The 20,968-nt window shown below is 27.9% G+C and overlaps 1 protein-coding gene across 2 annotated transcripts in view; it reads left to right on the forward strand.

Moving 5' to 3' along the window:
- Positions 1-527: 527 nt before the first annotated feature.
- LOC111614239 (transformer-2 protein homolog alpha-like) overlaps positions 528-20,968 on the forward strand; it is a 29,572-nt gene continuing 9,131 nt past the window's right edge. Inside the window, exons 1-5 of one of the 2 annotated variants that reach the window (XM_023355620.1) lie at positions 528-752; positions 9,321-9,398; positions 13,056-13,406; positions 17,740-17,815; positions 18,526-18,654. In XM_023355620.1, coding sequence (XP_023211388.1) covers positions 17,783-17,815; positions 18,526-18,654 — 162 coding nt within the window. In that variant the 5' untranslated portion in view covers positions 528-752; positions 9,321-9,398; positions 13,056-13,406; positions 17,740-17,782. The remainder of the gene's footprint in view (positions 753-9,320; positions 9,399-13,055; positions 13,407-17,739; positions 17,816-18,525; positions 18,655-20,968) is intronic. The other variant, XM_023355619.1, reaches the window with a different exon arrangement.

Raw genomic sequence — 20,968 nt, forward strand, 5'->3', positions numbered from 1 at the left:
TAGAATATAAAGATGATTGATCGAATTAATTTGAGTTGATTCGAATAAAATTAGATTTTTTGAAAAACTGGGAAAAATGAAATTTGATATTGCTCCTACGTTTATTTGTTTGTGAAAATAAAATTTGATTAAAATATCAAAAACAAAATTATATTTGATTTTTTTCCTAAATAGAAAACAATTGAAATTCAGAATTAATATAGAATATAAATATTTAAATCAAAATTTAGAAGAAAAATTTTTAAAAATTTTTGTTCTAAATTTTGATTTAAATATTTATTGCTTATACAAAGAATTTTTTAAAATCAAGTAGAAGTTTAATACAAAAATAAATCTGACATTTCGTATTTTTAACTTAAAATTTATTGAAATTAAATTTTACTGTAATAGTTTATTAATTAATAATGACCACACAAAAATTCTGGGTCTGGGTAAAATGTAATATAGTTTATTTAATGTGTAATTTAATATAATCATTGTAGAAATTTTAAATTATATACATAAAATCAATATTATGCTGTATGCTTAAGTTGCTTAATTCTATAAAATAACTTCCAGACAAGCCCAAGTCCACAAGAAAATGGATCTCATCATTCAGGGGAACGAAGTCCTTCTCCTCCGGGTTCCAGATCACCTGTAGGTGAGGATGGTCGACGTAGCAGGAGTCCACGAAGTAGATCTCGCTCACGATCTAGATCACGCTCGTATTCTCGATCTTATTCACGTAGACGTCATTCGTGCTCTCGTTCAAGGTAATATTTGTAAATTATACTATTGAAATTAAGTTTTCTTGTAGATTTATGAAGGAAAAAGTCATTTGTAAATTTAAAATAAATATATATTCTTTTTAAAAGTTCAAATAAACTTTAAAAAAGTTTTGTTACTAATACTTGAAAGGTTGTTATTAATTATATTATTTTACTAGTTTTTAATATTTAGAATATTTGAGATGGATCATTAGTGAAAGCCTCTTCTATATCATTTACAGTGTTATATCAATCTCAAAATTTGATTGATTGATTTTGATGAAACTTTGTCACTTTCTATTTATTGCGATGAAGAATTCAACAATATAATAAAAATGGGGTCCATAACTTTATAACCAAGATCAGAGCCTATCAGAGGGGGGACAGGAGGGATGGTTGCCATGGGCCTTGCAGTACTGTGGAACCTCGCTTAACGAGCATAATTTGTTCCAGAATCTTACTTGTTAAGCAAAACAATTTTTCCCATATAACTTAATGTAGAATATGATAATGTGTTCTACGCTGAAAAAATACTCACAGTGGAACCTCACTTAACAAGCATTTCGCATCACAAGCAAAACAAATTGTAAAAATTTGACTCACTTAATGAGCGGCAAGGAGAGAGGAAATCCTGGATTGTGCACATGCTCCATCAGTCTGTGTTTAGCACTCGTTTCACCAGCACTTTAGCATCTTAGTGTCACTCGTGATCACACATTTTTCCAAACTTGATGTTTATGCATATGTATGAACACAACAATCATAGTCCATTATATAATAGACACGCCATTTTGTATTAAATTTAATGACCAATTCAAAATTAAATTTTAGAAATGTCTAAATTAAAAATTAATTACCGTATTTTTCGCCGTATAAGACGCACCCAATTTTAAAGGAGGCAAATTCAGAAAAAAAAAGATTATGAACCAAATTCTGTAGTAAAATATTTTATATCAACTGTATAAAGTTAACAGCAGTTAAGAAAAATTTTATGTCAACCATGTAACATACTAAGAGCTATCTTTACTATCATAAACAGTCAGCAAACAGCTTAAAAGCAACTTTATATGCCAGTCTCTTCTGCTTTGACATCTTGATGGGGTTGTATGAAATATGATATATTTCATTCAGATATACCATACTACATATATCACTGCTATTAGCTGAGCGCAGAGACGAGTGCCTTCACCCGCTCCCGCTCCCGTGCTGGCTTACGAGACTCTAAAAAGTGCACAAAGCCAGCGCGGGAGAGAGCGAAGGCACGTGCCTCTTCGCCCAGCCAATCGCAGCGCGAGGCAGAGCGGAGCTTCCTGGTATCAGACGGCGCCAAGAGGTGGAAGGGAATGGAGTGGCCGAGTATTCCTGCGGTTATGTATGTATGCAGAAGTGGAGGGGCAGCGGAGGGCCATGGTGGGCTTTTGTATTTGCCGTATAAGACGCAGGCACTTTTTCCCCCCGATTTTGGAGAGAAAAAGTGCGTCTTATACGGCGAAAAATACGGTAATTATTAAATTTAATACGAGATGGCCATATAACTGCTTACCTCTAGTCAAATTAATTAATTTCTAATATTTAATTATAGCCTTTACATAGCCTAAGAATTTGGCATATCATTTGGCGTCTTCATCAGACATATCTGAATTCCCCCCCCCCTGCAAATCAAATTCTCATTTCAGCTTGGTTTATTCTGTGCTAGAAGAAAAGATGAAGATGATTCACACTTCTTAACAATGTATATTGTGTAATTTTCTTTGAATAAACATTATACTGTATATAATATATTTGAGTATTTTTCGTCATGGAACGCATTATCGTATTTTACATTAATTTTTATGGGAAAAATTATTTTGCTTAACAAGTGTTTCGCATTACAAGTAAGATTCTGGAATGAATTATACTTGTTAAGCGAGGTTCCACTGTATTTTATGTATAACATTTATTCAAAGGCAATTATACAATATACATTAAGGAATGTGAATTATCATCATCGTGTAATTGTTGTAACATGGAATGAACCAACCTGAAATGTGAATTTAATTTGCAGAAAACAAAAAAAAATCACAGATAATATGTTTGATAAACATGCCAAACAATATGCCAAATTCTTGGGCTATGTGAAGGCTATAATTAAATATTAGAAATTGTTTTGCTCACAGTGGTTTTGAAGCAAACTCCATTTATATTAAGTATTTCAACAACCATGGTAATTGTTATATAACACCTACCGCTGAGAATGATGAGAATTGCTGAGAATCAAACAAACTGTTTTCAATTTGATTAATTTTCTGGAACGTTTACAATCATTCTATAATTGAACCAATATGCAATAACAAATTCAAATTTAAAACGGTTCAAACATTTGGTTAAAAATCGAAATATATGAAAATATTTATAACAATGTCTGAAATGTTATCAATTTAATACACCTAAGTACTCAATAAAGACTAACTGTAGTTGAAAACAAAAAAATCTCATCTAAAATAGTACAGTAGAAGCCATTCTTCAGGTTAAGCCTTAATCCTCTCCCTCTCCCCTGTGGGGAAGGAATTTCCAAAAATCCCTTCTTAGAGTTGTTTCACACTATAACTGATTGGTCCAACCCGACCGATCCTATAATCGGACTGACTAGTAATAGAAGCATTCACATTGAGTACGATTATATGTCAGTGGCCAATTTGTAAGGACCAATCAGAACGGGAGTTAGAAATCGTTTTTATAATTTTTAAAAGTATTTTTGTAATCTACTTGGTTAAACTTTGCGTAAATTATCTTATTTCATTTATAAATTCTTCCAAAAAGTCTAAATAATACCATCTTTTCTCATTATGTCGATAATGTTTTTTAATATATATATATATATATTAGTCATTTATGTTCCCATATAAAATTTAAGCAGTTATGAAAGAAATAAGGTACAAGAGAAAATTTAAATGAGTTAGAAGTATATATAATGTAAAGTTATGTTTGATTGATTCAATAGTTTTCATATATCCAAAGTCTGGTTGGTTGTAGTTTTGAAGCTCTCATTGGCTGTAGCTCACCGACTGCTCCAACCTGACTACAAATATTTAACTTTTTAAATCTGTTCGACTGGAACTGCTAGTCGGTTGGTCGACTGCTGTTGCCATGGCAACGCGACTTGGAGTCAGATCAGTGGGTCCATAGTGTGAAACAGCCCTTAATGTGCATTTCCATGACGTACCCTGTGTACCAAATTTTACCTCTAGGTTCAGTGGTTTGCTCTGGGTGATGATGAATCAGTGAGTCAGTCAAGACAAGTAATTTTATATATTTAGATTGTGGTTTGCACATAGTACTAGTTTTTAATTATAGTTTGTACGTCCTTTTTAAAACAGAGTATAGTAAAAGGAATTTTGGAAGTAAGTGACAAATATGCAAAATACTTTTCTAAATATTTTATGCTGAAATGGAGTGTCTTATATGATGATTGATTGATACTTCAGAATCAGCACGTTATATTTCAGGAACCATTTCTCTCTCCCAACTTTGTTGGCAAATATTGATATTATTAAATGATCAGAATTTTTAGTATAATAGTTGTTTGTCGTCTTTCCTGGAAGAATAAATTTTTTGAGATTTATTTGTGTAAGAAACTTATTAAAATCTCTCTTTCTTTGACTTTGAAATTTAAATTCTGAAAAATAAGGACATTATAGTGTGTTGTTACAATTTTTTATTTTTATGGCTTTCTGGATTTGAATTACTCATCAAAATAGTTAATGTGGGTTGTTACAAATGGTAACATTGGTAACTGTAAACACTACAATTATGATATGAAAAGATAAATAATACATAGCAATAGAGGTTTAAGAAATGCAGATAAAAATTTACAATAAAAAACAAGGAATAGATCACAATACCTTAACATTGCCTCTGTCACTTCAATAAATTGGAGAATTGATTGACTAGTGTTAATGACTTAACAAAAGCATGTTTAGAGTTTGTTATATATGTTAGTATGATATGGTTGGTTCTGCTATAAACAAAAAATCATAGAACTATTTATCAGGTTGCACCATTTAAGATGCCATTGCTTAAGTCTGTTTTTGTCATAGAGTAGCATGCTGAATGGTTGATGCATGTGTGATGTGACAATACTTGGTAACATAACTACCACCCACAAAAGTCATTCGCTTCAGCCATGTGACATCTCTGACATATTTCTTTACAACTTATTCTTTTTATGGAAGACTTCATTCTTTTGGTCTTAACTTTAGATGTGACATCATATTTTAACATCTGATTCATCTCTTTTTAGACTTTGAAGAGTCCATGGATCACAGTTTGAGTTAAGATTTGATGATGACAATTTATTTTTTAAGATTAACTCTGCAAAAAACAGAACAAATAAAATAATAAATTATTGAAATACTTTAAAATTTAGATTAAATGCTTATAATTCTAAATTTGTTATCTAAATTGATAAATATATATGTTTTATGTAACTAATTATTTTATTTTAAAATTTAACTTAAACTAAATTTATATAACATACCCTATCATATAAAGACTTTTTTCTGTTTGGAAATAAAATGTTTTATTTAAACCAGTGTTTCTCAACCTCTAATGAATCGTCAATAAAACCGTTACGTAGTATCACCCCCTTCACTTCAAAATTCTGATGCCGAGGGCCAAGGCTAACACCAAATTCGTACTGCATTGAATAGACTAGTGACTAGTATAATGTTATTTATTTAATTTTTGTACGATATAATGAATAAAATATCTAATTAATCTTAATATAATGCTTTACTATATCACCCAGAATATTGTTTTTTGCCCCCAAAATATAAATTGTTACAAATCGCTCCCTCAACATGGAAAACCGATATCACCCTCGTTGAGAAACACTGATTTAAACCAAAGATGTAACATATGTTAGGGCAACGCTTTTCAATTTTTGTGTTCATGGAACAGTACTTTTGTGAAATGATAATAACTGTTATATAAATAATTATAAAATGCAGTTATTACTCCGTTTATTTTTTGTGATTATATGAAACTAGCTGTACCTGGGCATGCGTTGCTGTGGCTCAAAATGTATCTATTATAAATGTATAACACTCCCCGTGGGAGGGAATTTTGAAAAATCCTTTCTTAGTGTACATTCTCCTGATGTACCCTATTAAAATGCAAAAAAACTGCATCTAAAATAGTATAATAGAAGTAGAGTTCTTCACGGTAAGCCTTAATTTTGTCCCTCTCTCTGTGGGGAGAATTTCGACATCTATATACAGTAGAGCGTCGATTATCCGAAAGTCAATCATCCGAAAGAATTCCAGTCGGCAAATTTAAATTTTTGCCAATCTTTGGCTATGTCTTGGGCTACTCAAATATTTTACATTTTTGATACTAAATTAACTTCTGAAGTATAATTTTTTATTGTTTTTATATTTTTCAATATATTTATTTTGTTTGTACAAAATAAAAAAATTATTTTTAACGACACAATAGTCTTCATTAGGCTTAACATCGACGAAAATTCGAAGCGACACGCAACAGAGAAAAATGTCAAGATGGGATAAATTAATATATTTTTTCGTACATAATCGGTTATCTGAAACATTGATCTTCTGAACAACCACAGTCCCCAATTGATTCGGATAATCGATGCTCTACTGTAATATACAAGTTCGGACACTGCACTATGTATCTCGCCGACCATGTGACTGCGCCGTGTGGTTACCTTTCTCGTATATGTATGCGTCTTGCCCCTTGCCACCCGCTGACACCAAAAATATAACGTTTACCTAGATGATATCTCTTAATTAATTTATCTGAATGTTTAATGGAATAATATACAGCCTATATCCACCCTGAAGGTCCATTCTAAATATTGGTGAAAAAATTTTTGAAATTGGATGAGTAGTTTCAGAGATTACCTCCTACATCCAAACTTACAAACTTTACCTCTTTATAATATTAGTATAGACAACAAAGAATAAGTGTCTTGCTAATGATGATAATTTTATTATGATACACTTATAGATTATCACAATAACTATAACTCAATTTTGGTTAAATTTTGAATTAAAACATTAGTTACATAAAACATACATTTGTAAATAACAAATTTATAATTATTTATTTAGCTAACAACATTCAAAGCCCGAATAGTATAACTACTAAACTGCCGAACGATCGCCTAAATATCGGCTATTATGTGGCTAATTAAATGATTAGAATAAAGTAATTTGTCATTAGAGGTAGGCGTTAGGCGCCATCTCTTAAGTAAATTAATAATTAAAATTAATTTAATAATTTATTTATTTAATTTTAATTATTAATTTACTTAAGAGATGGTGCCTAATGCCTACCTCTAATGACAAATTACTTTATTCTAATAATTTAATTAGCCATATAATAGCCCGATATTTAGGCGATTGTTCGGCAGTTTAGTATTTATTTAGCATTATAAGCATTTAATCTGAATTTTAAAGTAATTCAATAAATTATTATTGTTAAATCTTAACTCAAACTGTGATCCTTGGATTTTAAAGAATCCAAAAAGAAAAAATGAGATTCAAGAATTACATGTTAAAAAAGATGATACTGCAAAATTTGTCCCAAAAGAATGAAATCTTCTGATAGAAGAATAAGTTGTTAGGAAATAAGTCAGATGTCACTCACTCCAGCTGTGTGATGAAGTGAGGTCATGTGACATGTTTTGTACATGTCTGCTGTTCAGCAGTCTGCTGCACAACGGAAATAGGCTTAAGCAATGGCGTCTTGAATGGTGCACATTCAGTAAGTAGTCCCAAAATTCTGTGTTTTGGAAATATCTACCAAATATGTCTCTTTAAAGGAAGAATTAAAAGAAAGCATGTAATGGACTTTTTGTGAAGTTTTACTTTAAATTTTTATAAACTAAGTTTTTGAATAACATAGGTAGTGTGTGAATGGGTTATACTGGAATGAAGTACAAATTTTGACTAAGAAATAATGGAATAACCTTTTCCTATTAGGATTGTTCAATTTCCTGGCAGTTGTCATTCCTGGGAGATAGAATAATAAATTCTGAGAATTCCTGTGATCAGATCCCTTTTTTAAATGAAACTTTATTATTTTGAAAAAACTAGTCAGTAAGTTAGAAACAAGACTTGAGTTTTATTTATTTATTAATTTTCATTGAAAAAAGAAAAGAAAAAAAAATCTTGCAAAAATAAATAAATAAAATAAAAACCTTTCACAAAATTCCCAAAAAGAAAATTAATTAAATTTATAGTATTGGCTAAAGGAGGGGTCAGCAAACTTTTAACATTATTGTGCCGAACATAAGTTATAGTGTTATTCCGAGTGCTGACATGATTCTACCAAGTTTATTACATATGTTATCAAAATTTTTCTGGTTATAACAAGACTTCAAACATGTGTAATTTTGAAGTTAAGTTATTGATTGAATTATGTTCTTTCATGTAAGCTTGCATCACATGCACTGTAATAGAAATATACAAACAAAAGATTCGTTTTAATGTACCACGGTCTTTTGCTGAACTATGACTTCTATTTAAATTTGCAATTAATAATTAAAATATTAATATAATTTTTACTACATTTCTATTCAGTCAGAGTACCATTGAAAATCGTCCCGCGTGCTACAGGTTGCCATCCCCTGGCCTAAAGAAACATCTTGTTGTTGTCACAGAATCAGGCTTGTAATTTTGTGACAAATGTCTCATTGCAGAAAAAGCTCTCCCTCCTCAATTGAAGTTGCTGGAATGAAACTGAGGGAAAGGAAGAGTTGGTTCAAGTTTTCTGTTCTATGACTAGTTATTTCAAACAAGTCTTTTTTTTTTTTTTTTAGTATGTATATATTGAAATTTTATTACAGGTCAAGTTAGAAATGGATCAGCCTTTTCTGAAATTGAATTAGGATTAGTCAAGTATTTTATCAAGTTGATCAGGTGTACATTTCTCTCTTTGTCCATTTCTTTTCATGATGGATTCTTTAAGAAGAAAGAATTATATTCTAGAATAAAAGTGATTATTCTTTCTGTAGACAGGAGATTAGCATCTCTATGTTCTAGTTGTTCAACTCCAATCTTCAGTGGATTTAATACTGAGACAATATTATTAATTCCAGTAGTAGTAAATTAAGTAATAGGTATTTCTATAAAGAATGTATTTGATTTAATAAGGTTGAAATTTGTAGAAACAAGCTGCAATTCCATAACAACCACCCTAATTCCTATTTATAAGAGATTTTCAAGAATGAGGCATGTTTATAATCAGAATTACATTGTAATTGTTGATATTATTAATTTTTATACTTTTTTATTCATTGTAACAAACTTATTATTGTGCAGATATAAAAAGTAATGATGTAATAAATCTATTAATTAAGGAGGTTTTATGCATGGTTATGTAGGTTGATTTATTCCAAAAAAAATTTTAATATAACTTGCCAAATATGTGCTGTCTCTTTTATCTAAAGTATTTTATATTAAGAATCTAAATTATTTCTTATAGTGAGTAAAGAATGAATATTTAAAACATTTACCAACATTTAATGTTTTTTTACTTATATAATTATAAAAATGACTTTAAATTTAGGAGCCGTTCTCGATCTCGCCGCCACAGACATCATTACTGCAGCCGTTCTCGTTCACGATCTCCTAGACATCGTAGATAGTAAGTAAATTTATTTATTATTAAAATGATTTTAAAATAATGCTTGAAAAATTGTGGCATGGGTCATAAAAAATTATTCTAATGTTGTCAGATTAGATCATTTCATGATCTGAAATAATTTTAAATTTTGGCTTAGATTCCTGAGATAATTCATATATTATAAAGAAAGCAGCACTTTTTAAATTTATTTTTATGCTGTAGTAAAACTTCAAAATAGTTACAATATAGTTTTGATTGCATAATAAAAATGAAATCTGTATATGTTAAAAGTTTGTTTTTTCTGTCCTAAAGAAAATAAAATGATGTTGGAATTCTCATTTTCATGGTTTTGAAATTTTACTTCAAAGCATGAAAAGTACAAATTAGTTCTTTACTGCTATGTAATTTATAAAAGTGAACTTTTATTGTAGCATTCAGTTATGATATACAACCATGAACAAGATGTTAAAATGTCAAAAATTAAATTTTTAATATAATGCTATTATTTCATGTTTATTATTATTGATATGATTTCATATATTTACAATTTTTACAATATTCCCTTTATTTTTTAATTATGTAAAAGATGTGAAGGGGGGAAAAATCAAATGTACCATCAGTTAATCATTTTAAAACTTAATCTAAATTTAAACATAAATCAATTCAAACAACTTCTGTGTAATTGTTTCTATGTTATGCAATTATTTTGTTTCATTATTTACATTTTGCAATTAAAATTTTTCATTTTTATATTGCAATCAGTCTCTTTTAAAATATTGCTTATTCAATGGTAATTATTTTCTCTGTTTAGAAGGAATGAAATCATAATTTAAAATCATTTAATAATCAGCATAATTTCTGGTAGATATCTGTTATTGATGAATACATTTGACATTATATATCTAAATTTAATAACATTGAACAAACAAATTTTTGAAGTTTGACAATGAAATTATTTTTTACATTAGGTAGTGCTTTTTTTGAGTAGCTTTGTGTCGTTAAAAATTCTCATAGCTAAAGCATTGCATTAATTTTTTTGAAGTAAATCAAAAAATACCGAATGCATGATTTTTCAGTACAAACAAACTCAGTTTAATACTACATTTATTATAGTTTCTAACATTTAAAATATTTTTATTTTTCCTGTTATGGCAATAGTGAATTTCATCTAAAAATCCTTCCATTTCTTACAAGTTTATATAGCTAGAACATTTCATGCTTGATAAAGATGTCTTTCTGCTTTGGTTAAATAGTATTTAATTATTAGATTGCTATTAAATATTAGTTACTGTTAATTTTATTTATAATAATTTAATATATTTTAATAAATATACTTTCAAATCTACAAAATAAATTGATTAATTTGAAATACAGGTGCTCCTCTATTTACAAACAGGTTAGGTTTCCAAGGTTTTGTCACAAGTTGAAAACTAAGCTAGAAAGTACATTTACACACAGAATAACCACTTACTGTTAGTATTTGATCCTTCAATGTACTTAATAGATGATGATATGCTTGTTTATCTGCTTACTACTACAGTGTGAGCAAGTAAACACTAAAAGTACTACTTAGTAGTGAGTGTTTCAAACACACTTTCTTTTCACCTAAACTGCTTAGTTTATAATGTCCAGTTTAGCTTCCATGGTAATAGTGACACTTCTTTCATTTATCCCCATTGCTAGATTTACTGTTGTGTTTTGGATGCATTTTTGAAGCACTAGTCATAAAAATTGTGAACAGTAATGAAAAATGCTGTTACTATGACACTATCAATATCTGTGCCACTTCGTGAAAGGCAAAAGAATTTTGGAAACCATGTGAAATTTAAATTTTAGACATGTCAAATTTTCTATAAGTTGAATGTTTGTAAGTAGGGAAGCACCTATATACAAAATTTTAATTCAGTGAATAAGTAAAGGAAAATATATTTATCATGAAATAATTTTTGGCTAATTATGATATGGAGTTCATTAGTTTTAGTTTGTTGGCAATATTGTATTATTTCAATAGTGCAAAAGTTTATTTAAATAGTGAACATTAAAACAGATTGTTTCCACACTATTTGCCATCATAACTCTTGATTGTTGTCATAAAGTTGTGTTATCAAATTCAAACTTTGTGTGCAGAAATTTATTATAACTATCTTAAATTTGAAACAATAAGAATTATTATTGCAGTAATTCTTATTCGAATTTCTCAAGTTAATGTCAGACTACTGTATTTTAGAATGACCAGCATGCTAGTCTATTTGGGGAGACCAAGAAATCAGATATTTCCATATGGTAAAAACCAACATGCCAGTTTAAGTGAGGTTATACATTCCTCTTTAGAGGGCGCATTAAAAAAATGAATGAGATACATTACATAAAAAGGAAAGAGTTTTTATTCTAAAACTGAAACTGTCGGCATTACAGCAAAAACTAAAATTATACGTTTAATTTCTTCATTTTGTTTTCTTTCTAACTATGTAAAGTACAGTCGACCCCCCCCCTATAATTACGGTCCCTATAATTACGATTCCTATAAAACTACGAAAAAATATACGTATTTTGGAAATGTTGAGTCGGATTAGTGTAGAATTGATTAATTTTATGGAAGAAAACCTTTCAATCAGCCGTAGTCCGTAAACTTGACACGTGTCGGGCTGTGATTGGAACGACTTGTAAGAAATCAAATTCCTAATAAATTGGAACGTATCTATATCTTATAGGGGGGTCGACTGTACTCTTGGAATTCTGAAAGTGCTTTTTTCTGTTTGTGTATTATTATTATTTGATTCAAAAATGGAAAAATAAACATATTAAATTTAATATTCTCTCTGTAAATTATTTCAACTTTACACTGATTAACTGGCTTTGTATGAAATTTGAGAGGAAGGTGTTATTTTTAAGGTCAATGTAGTGGTAAGTGTAGACCACACTTACTATTACTACTACTACTACTACTTACTGTCAATAAGTGGTTAATTGTCTTGTAAACAAAAACTCTCTTTTTGATTTTAAGTCAGTCAAATTACAATGTTATTTTAATGTACTTGGAAGAATGTTTTCTTTAATGTTTAATTAACAACTAGTTTTGTTAGGTCTGATTAATTTTATTATATATTTTAGTCTCAGTTTAACCAGCATGCTGATCTCTCCCATTTATATGCTGCATGCCAGTCATTCTGCAAAAATACTGTAGATATAGTACCAATTCAGAGGCAACAAATGATGATATTAAATTGAGGTTTGATTGTATATTTTGAATACTGAGGTATTAATATAATAAAGCAAGAAATTTTGTACTTTATCAATTCATTTATTTATCTAATACAAATAATGTTTTTAATAGCTAGTATTTAAGAAGTGTAAAAGTTTATTAAAGATCACTGTTTTAAAGAAATAAAAGTAGAAAGTAAATGTGTGCATAAGTTGTACAGAATTATTTAATAAATTATTTACTTAATTTTATTCAATTTTAACAGTGTAACTTCCAGAAATTATGCTATATAACATAAAATTTAAATATTAAGGAATAGCATAAATTTCAAAGTGGTAGCTTTCTTTCATATAGCTTCATTCAACACAATAGTTAATCGGTTTAATTCAGCCTTCAATATAAGTGATGTGCTGCAGTTGATTTGCATTATTTTTTTAAAAAATTTATAATTTGCAAATATTAGCCTTTAATTATAGATAATTGGTTTGAAAATGGAAGTTTGAAAGAAAAGAAAATACTGATTTACTGCTAAATCAAGTAATAGCAGTGAAAAAGTGTGGGAGGAAAAAAACTCAATGAAAAATGAAGTTGAATGCATTGTTGAAGTAAAAGCGAATACCAGCAATGAAAATATTAGAGACTGAGGAATTTTGGAAAATACTTCCGTTTTAATCAAATTTTTATTTGCACAAAAGAAGAAACCATACTTCTGTTTCATACCGTGAAGTGGCAGAAGTGAAACTTCGTGCTAGTATTTGAAAAAATGCTATGGGCCAGAATATGAGCTGCTAGATCATTTTGTAGAAATTCAAAGGAATTTGCATATTGTAATTATTTTTTCTATTTGAATAATGTTTGAGTCAATATCACAGATTAGAGAGCTATTCTATCATAAAAGTAAAGAAGCTTAGTACTGATTTCTTTATGCTGGAGTCTTTCTGGTTTCATTTGGCCACGAGGGAATAACACAAAATAAAACTTCATAATCTATAATGTCAAATTAAAATTAAAAATATGTATATATATATTTTTTAATTTTAAAATTATATATATATACATTTATATAGGTTTTTAAAATTAAGCTTTTTATTTTGAGTGAAGGACTACGTANATTTATATAGGTTTTTAAAATTAAGCTTTTTATTTTGAGTGAAGAATTTAGTCCATAAATAATTTTCATGCTTTAATTTGATGCTGCTTCAGTTGTACTGAGATTTTAGATTAGAAAAAAAAACTTGGTTTCAAAAATTAATATGGTATTAATGCTGTATAAACGTGAGTTCTTTAAACATTTAAATCTAAAGATTTTATAAACAACTTCTAAAGACAATAAACAGTTGAATTACTATAAAAATTTTATATACATTAAAAACTGCAAACATTTTAAATGTAATTGTTAAGTAACATTTAATGAACACAGATGATTTTTTTTAAAAATTATATATATAAAATATTACATGCTTAAATATTTGCTTGTTGATAAGTTTTGATTAGTAGTTCAATTTATATTTTAAGTGTTGATTTTGAATAACCATACTTTTTGAAAACTTTTATAAAATTATAGTAATGAGTGCCCCAAAAAAATTGTATCAAAAATAAATTATTCATATATAAAAACAAAGGCATAAATTTATTTTAACAAAATATTTTTAGGTAAGTTATAGGTCAAATAAGAGAGATGTAGTTATTGAAACAAATTATTATATTCTTTACTGTAAATATTAGAGATGTTAAATTTTTGTTTACTTGGATTATATATATGCAAATAAAAAACTATGGATATAGTTGCCATAGCTTTCAAAAATTTGTAGAAATTTAGTTAGAATAAGGGCCAGTATCAAATGAAGACCAATTCATTTGATACTGGCCCGTATTCTTCCAAACCACAGATAACCACAAAATTTTCTTTCTCTGCAGAATGCATCTGAAAAATTTCTAGCTTAGGATTCTATAACTTGCTTCAGAATTTTTAAATTGAATTTGTTATTGATATTAAAATTTGAAGGAAAGATTTATTTAATAGGATTTTAGTATTAGAAAATACCATAAGCTTATAGAATTTATCTTATTTTAAACTGAATTTTTATACTAATTAAAAATTTTTTTTTCTGGTTTCTTATTACTGATATAAATTTGAGTAGTTGGTTTATGTAATACTTTATAAAAGGAATTATTGATTGCAAAATTTGATTATCTTTTAATGATGATACTGAAATTAAATTTTAATAAAATTATAATTATTTATATTATTTAGTTGTAATGGCATTATTTTTAGATAAAATAAAATGAAGGAAAATCAGTGATTATTCATATAAGTATATAACAAAATGAGATACAAAGGAATAGGTTTAGATTATATTTGGATGGTTAAGATTTGAAAGTTAGTTGCATTGTAATTTGGTTGTTAAAGAACACAGTAATAAGTTTATTTCTAAAGTAAAATTTCAGACATTATCAAATACAGGGTTTAAATTTGTCTTATTCGTAATAAAATTTGATGATGGTATTGTGTTTTGTTTTGATTAGTTATTGTTATTTAAGAATGTTTGGAAAAAATTATAAATTTTTTTTGAATGGATTAAAATTTTGTTTTTGAATACAAAAGTTCTTTCATACACATTAAAAATGGATATCAGTAGTATAGTTTTTTCTACAAGCTGGTTTTAGTGATGAAAAACTTATTCAGTTTACAAACCATAGAAAATGAATGAAATAAGTATATAGTATGAACAACATGAATCAATTAACTTGTTAATTGACCAAAAATAGGAATGAATTCAATTTAAAAAAAATGCAATTATTATTTAAATTAATGTAAAATATATGTAAGTTTCAATGTATTAGATTTATTCGTAATCAATTCAACTTTTGTGATTGATAATGATGATAACCAAAAAAATATATATAAATTCAGAGTTATGAAACAAAACATAAATTATGAATTTTCTGAATCATAACTAAAAGATGTGATAAATTTATTTGCTGATCAGTAAGCCTAGCTAATTTGGTTGGGTTGGTTTGCTGTTTTTCTCCATCTTTTGAAAAATTCATTTGAAAAAATTTAGAAATTTGACGATACAAAATTTTAATTAAAACATTTTCATTTCATTGAGATTTCAGATCTGTTTAACCATTTTATTGTAATATCAAGATAACATCATTTCTCTTTTGTAAGTAAACAAGGAAAACAAGAAATTTTTATCAATATAAGTAATTATAAGAAACATTTTTTAAACACTTGATAAAAATGTATATACTGTACTTACAAATATTATTTCAATCACTTTATTTAATTATAAAAAAAAAAAAAAACTGAAACTGCTAGCATTGGCAACAATTACAATATATTGTGGAATTTAGTGGATTTTGGAAGGAAAAAAAATTTCAAAATTTTGTTTGAATATTATGTGAGTAGCAAAGTTTTAAATGTTTGAATGAAAATCATAATTTTATATGTGATTAAAGCAGCAATCATTTAAAAATGAAGCAGCTATAAAATCATTATCATCTTTGAATATATATTCATTGCTGAATTATGGAACATTTGTTTGTTGGATATTATTGGATGTTTCAAAATCTTAATTTTTCCTGTCTTGAATTTTTATGGCAAGATTGTTTAAAAAATATATTTGATCTTCATAAGTAAACTAAGAAAGTAGAAATTGAAGAAAAAATCTTTCTCATTTATTTCAAAGAAAATTATCTACTCTTTTTGATGAAATTTGCTTCAGTTAGAAGACATCAGATTCCAGTTAAGCTAAGATAATGACTCTTCATGTTTAAATTTTTAAAAATGAGAAATAAGATGCTTTCTTCAAAGCAAAGATCAGGTAATTAGTTCCTCTGTAATTTGTGATCAAAAACACAGAAGGATAAATGGGTTAATGTAAAATTATGGAATCTGTGTTTTTAAAAAGTTCATAATTACAATAAATGTTGTGATTATTAGATTTCATTTTATAAAAATGAAGTCATCCATGAAATGCCATCAATGCCTAAGTGAGAAGTAAGATAATCCATTGTAATAGCCAAAGAACCCATGGTTTCCTTTAACGGTAAGTTAAAAACAGTAAATTGTTTTCTTAGCAAGTTATTTACTTCATCCAACTCAAACTTGAGCTCTTACTTGAATGTTTGTTCCAAATAAATCATCTGTATTCTTAATTTTCATTTGTTTGGTCTAAATTAAATAAGTGAAACAGACAAGATCCTTTACTACTGCTGTTAGGAAACTTATTTTAGGAATAGCCATTATTTTTAAAGTTAAATTATTCAGAAATAATAAGTGTACAGGATTGTATTGCATGATCTATATCAATTGATTTAAATTTAAAGGATTGAATTCGGGTCTGAGGAAGTTGAGTTTCTTTGCCTAGAGAAATTGTCTTAAGGCTTCAGCTATCACTCAACTTCATTATTGTAATTTGAAGAAAAATTGTTGGTTTAAAAAATTTGCTTAATAATAATGTGAATTTAATGAAAGAAATAACTCATGTAAAACAAATCATGATAAATTAATAATGCTTTTTGTGTTTAAATGAAAATATGCTGCTAAATTTCAAAGTTTTAAGATAAATCATAAAAGCTAATTGCATATTAGTTATTTAGCTAAAAGTTTTTAATAGAAGAAGTAACTTGGATGTAATGATGACAGATATATGAGAAATAAGATTGAAATGTAATGAAGTATTCATTTTTACACTTTGAAATTTGTTATGGATTTTTGAAATATTTCTCAAAATTTTGAAACTGCAGTTAAATTTATTCAGAGCTTGCTTTTAAAAACCAGAGATTTCAAAATATCCATATATTAAATTAAAAGCTGCTATAAATTACATCAATGAAAGATTTAAAAATATAACTAGATAAAGAATTTCTAATTGAAAAACTACTTTGAGTGAAATTAGAGAAGACATTAAAAAATTCAAGGCTATGTAATAAGTTAGCTTGAGGCAAATTTATTATTTTTGTTGTTATAATCAGTATTAACTTTCTGATTCAGTAACCTTTTAAAATGAGAGATTTACAATATCAGTCTTAAGTGCTTTGTTATATCGTATTCTGAGTAAATTTCAGCAGATTTATATTTATAAAATTAAAGAAAAAATAGTAATTGAAACTTAAATATGTTATTAAATGAAATTTCATAATTGTTTTTAGTGATCGTCATCGAGATTATTACAGAAGTCATAGCAGATCACCTATGTCCACTCGTCGTCGACATGTTGGAAATCGAGTATGTATTTTAAAATTTTAATTATTAACATTAAAAGTATTACTTATTAAGTATATAATTAATTTTATACAAAATAAAATTCTCTGATATATGATTGACAATTTGTGTCATATCATATATAAATGTCTTGATTTTTCAGCTTCATGGTATGTTTATGACAATTTGAAATTTTATCAAGCACCCATTTTCACAAATAATTAGAGCATAATTTTTTCAAATTTATTAAAATTTGGTTAGTGCTTTCATGGAATTTTATTTATGAAAGGATTTAAAGTGTGATGAAATAATTTATTTTAGCTGCCAAAATTTTGTACTAGTGTGAATGGTTAACATAATCAATCTTATGATAGATATATGAATGGTAACTATCAACATCAATTTGTAATTAAGTATAGCTTAAAATATGAATATTAAAACTGTGTATAGAACAAGAATGCATTTGTGATATTTAGATAAATTAATATTTTTAAACATGATCATGGTCATTGATATTCTTTCCAAGTTTTCAGCAATGTAATAATATAATAAATATGAAAATTTAAAACTCAAATATCATAGTATTGCTCAATTTTTTTTTATGTAAATTAATTTTGCAGTGTATATTATTTGTTTAAATTTGTTTGATAATGTGTGTGGATGACTGAAAAATTTTAATGCTTATCATTTATTATATTCCGGATTAATTAATATACTATTTAATAAATTATTAGGATAATCCACAGCCAAGTAGATGTCTTGGAGTGTTCGGTTTGAGTTTATACACCCAGGAGCGTGATTTAAAAGAAGTATTTTCAAAATATGGTCCTCTGGAAGATGTTCAAGTGGTATATGATGCACAGGTAAAAATATTTGAATTTACATAATTTTTAGATTAGATTTTTTTTGTCTGTATGTGTACAGTTTAATATATTAAATCTTAGGTACTTTCTCTTGCAGCAGTGATCAGCTTTTATCAATATATTAAACACAAATTATTTATGTTGTTTATGTAATCATAATATTCATGTTAGTTTTAAAACTGTATTGTATGAAATTTTAAAACAAATCCTAGTAGTTAGTATGATGTCTTAAAATTTGCCCATAATTATTATCTAATTTCATCATATTAGTTAAGAGAGAAAATATGGCACGGCAAATTTAATAATCATTCAGCATTTTTATATAATAAAGTAGCTGTTACCTGTGGCTTTGCCCGCACGGATTTTACAATTTGATAGAAATAAACCTCCTCTGAAAAATTATCCCAGTGACTCATCATGTAAGCCACCATTTCTGCACGTACTTCTTTGGCCATCACTTGAGTGTCATATAAAACAAAGAATATTGCTCTAGAGCAGGGTTTCTTAAACTTTTTTTTATTCATGACCCCATTTATGATTGTGATTTTTTTTGCGACCCAAAAAATCTAAAATAAAGATATATACAAATTTGGAAAAGCAATAATGGTGTACTACCACAGTTCACTCTTGTGTAACAATGGAACAGAGACAACTGAATACACTGAAAAGCAACGCCACAACACTACACTACTACTACGACAGTTAATACTACAGTGTTGCTGAATCGTCTCTGCACCAGAAGTGACGCAAAGCACAACTCACGAAACTATGACACAAAGCATGCCATTTTCAAACTCTCACAAATTATTTTCAATATTTTGCATTAAAATCTTGCAACCCCAAGATTTTGCTAACCGACCCCATTGGGGTCGCAACAATTAGGGCTTCTTAAACTATGCAACCCATAGTTTAAGAAGCCCTGCTCTAGAGAGGCAAGCTCCATCGTGTATAATTGGAACGATGGTGTGGGGCATCATAACATCATTTATATTCAGTATTCCAACAACCATGGTAATTATTTAATTTATAACAACATTATATAACATATCCCTTATTGCTGAGAATCATTTTACTGCTTTAAAGGAATGTTTTCAATTTGATCAATTTTCTTGAACATTTACAATCATTCTATAATCAAATCAATATGCAATAACAAATTTGAATTTAAAACTGTTGAAATATTTGGTTAAAAAATCATAAAACGTAAATATTGTATGTTTGTAAATTAAGTTATTACCACCAGAAACAAAAAAATTGTATCTAAAATAGTACAGTAGAGGCTGTTCTTCAGGTTAAGCCTTAATTTTCTCCCTCTCCCCCTCAGAGGAATTTCGATATAAAAACACGTGCGTATTTGAATGAAACGTGTCAAAATTTCAAATCAAGCGGTGAAGAACTTTTAGAGATTAAGATTTTGAACAGACGAACATTTGCATTTTTATTTATATAGATTGGAATGTGTAACATTTTTTAAATGCTAGACTTCAGTATTTTGGGTGACTCTCCTGTCTCCCAAAGCTTCCTTCAAAGAGCCAAAACGTGATAATTGCACAGTGACTGATTGTAGATTAGGTGATCCAGAATTTATCAACCAAGTTGTTGATCACCTGCAGTTTGCACAGGGCCATACTCTGACACCAATCAAAAAGCTGCAGGTGAAAGATTGTTACCAAGACAATGGGGAAAATATTAGCTTGTGGAGGGGAATAAGAAACATAAATTTGGTCTATGTAATACAAAGTTCCATTGCCATTTACTGAAATTCTGGACAGAAATTGAACTGCCCTTTGCATTTATTTATTTTTTCAAGTAAATTTATTAAATATCAGATTATATAATTTTTGATATATCCAAAAGTACTGTGTTGTTGTATGATTGTGCAAATTATATCATATTTTAAATATTGAAAAATAAATTTGATAAAGTTTCCAGTAAAATTCATATAGTAAAACTTATATAAATTTTGACATTGAATGCTATTGTTATTTGAGATATATCATAAGATATTATACAGTATTGTTTATATATATTCAGTAGGTGATTGGTTAATGAACATAATCCATTCCAAGACTTTGTTCTTTATCTGAATTATTTGTTAATCGATTATCAATACAGTCGACCCCCCTATAAGATATAGATACGTTCCAATTTATTAGGAATCCCATTTCTTACAAGTCGTTCCAATCACAGCCTGACACGTGTCAAGTTTACGGACTATGGCTGATTGAAAGGTTTTCTTCCATAAAATTAATCGATTCTACACTAATCCGACTCAACATTTCCAAAATATGTATATTTTTTTGTAGTTTTATAG

Source organism: Centruroides sculpturatus, unplaced genomic scaffold, assembly GCF_000671375.1.
Source record: "Centruroides sculpturatus isolate CEXI.00-Female unplaced genomic scaffold, Cexi_2.0 scaffold2116, whole genome shotgun sequence".
In the NCBI taxonomy this organism is placed as follows: Eukaryota; Metazoa; Arthropoda; class Arachnida; order Scorpiones; family Buthidae; genus Centruroides; species Centruroides sculpturatus.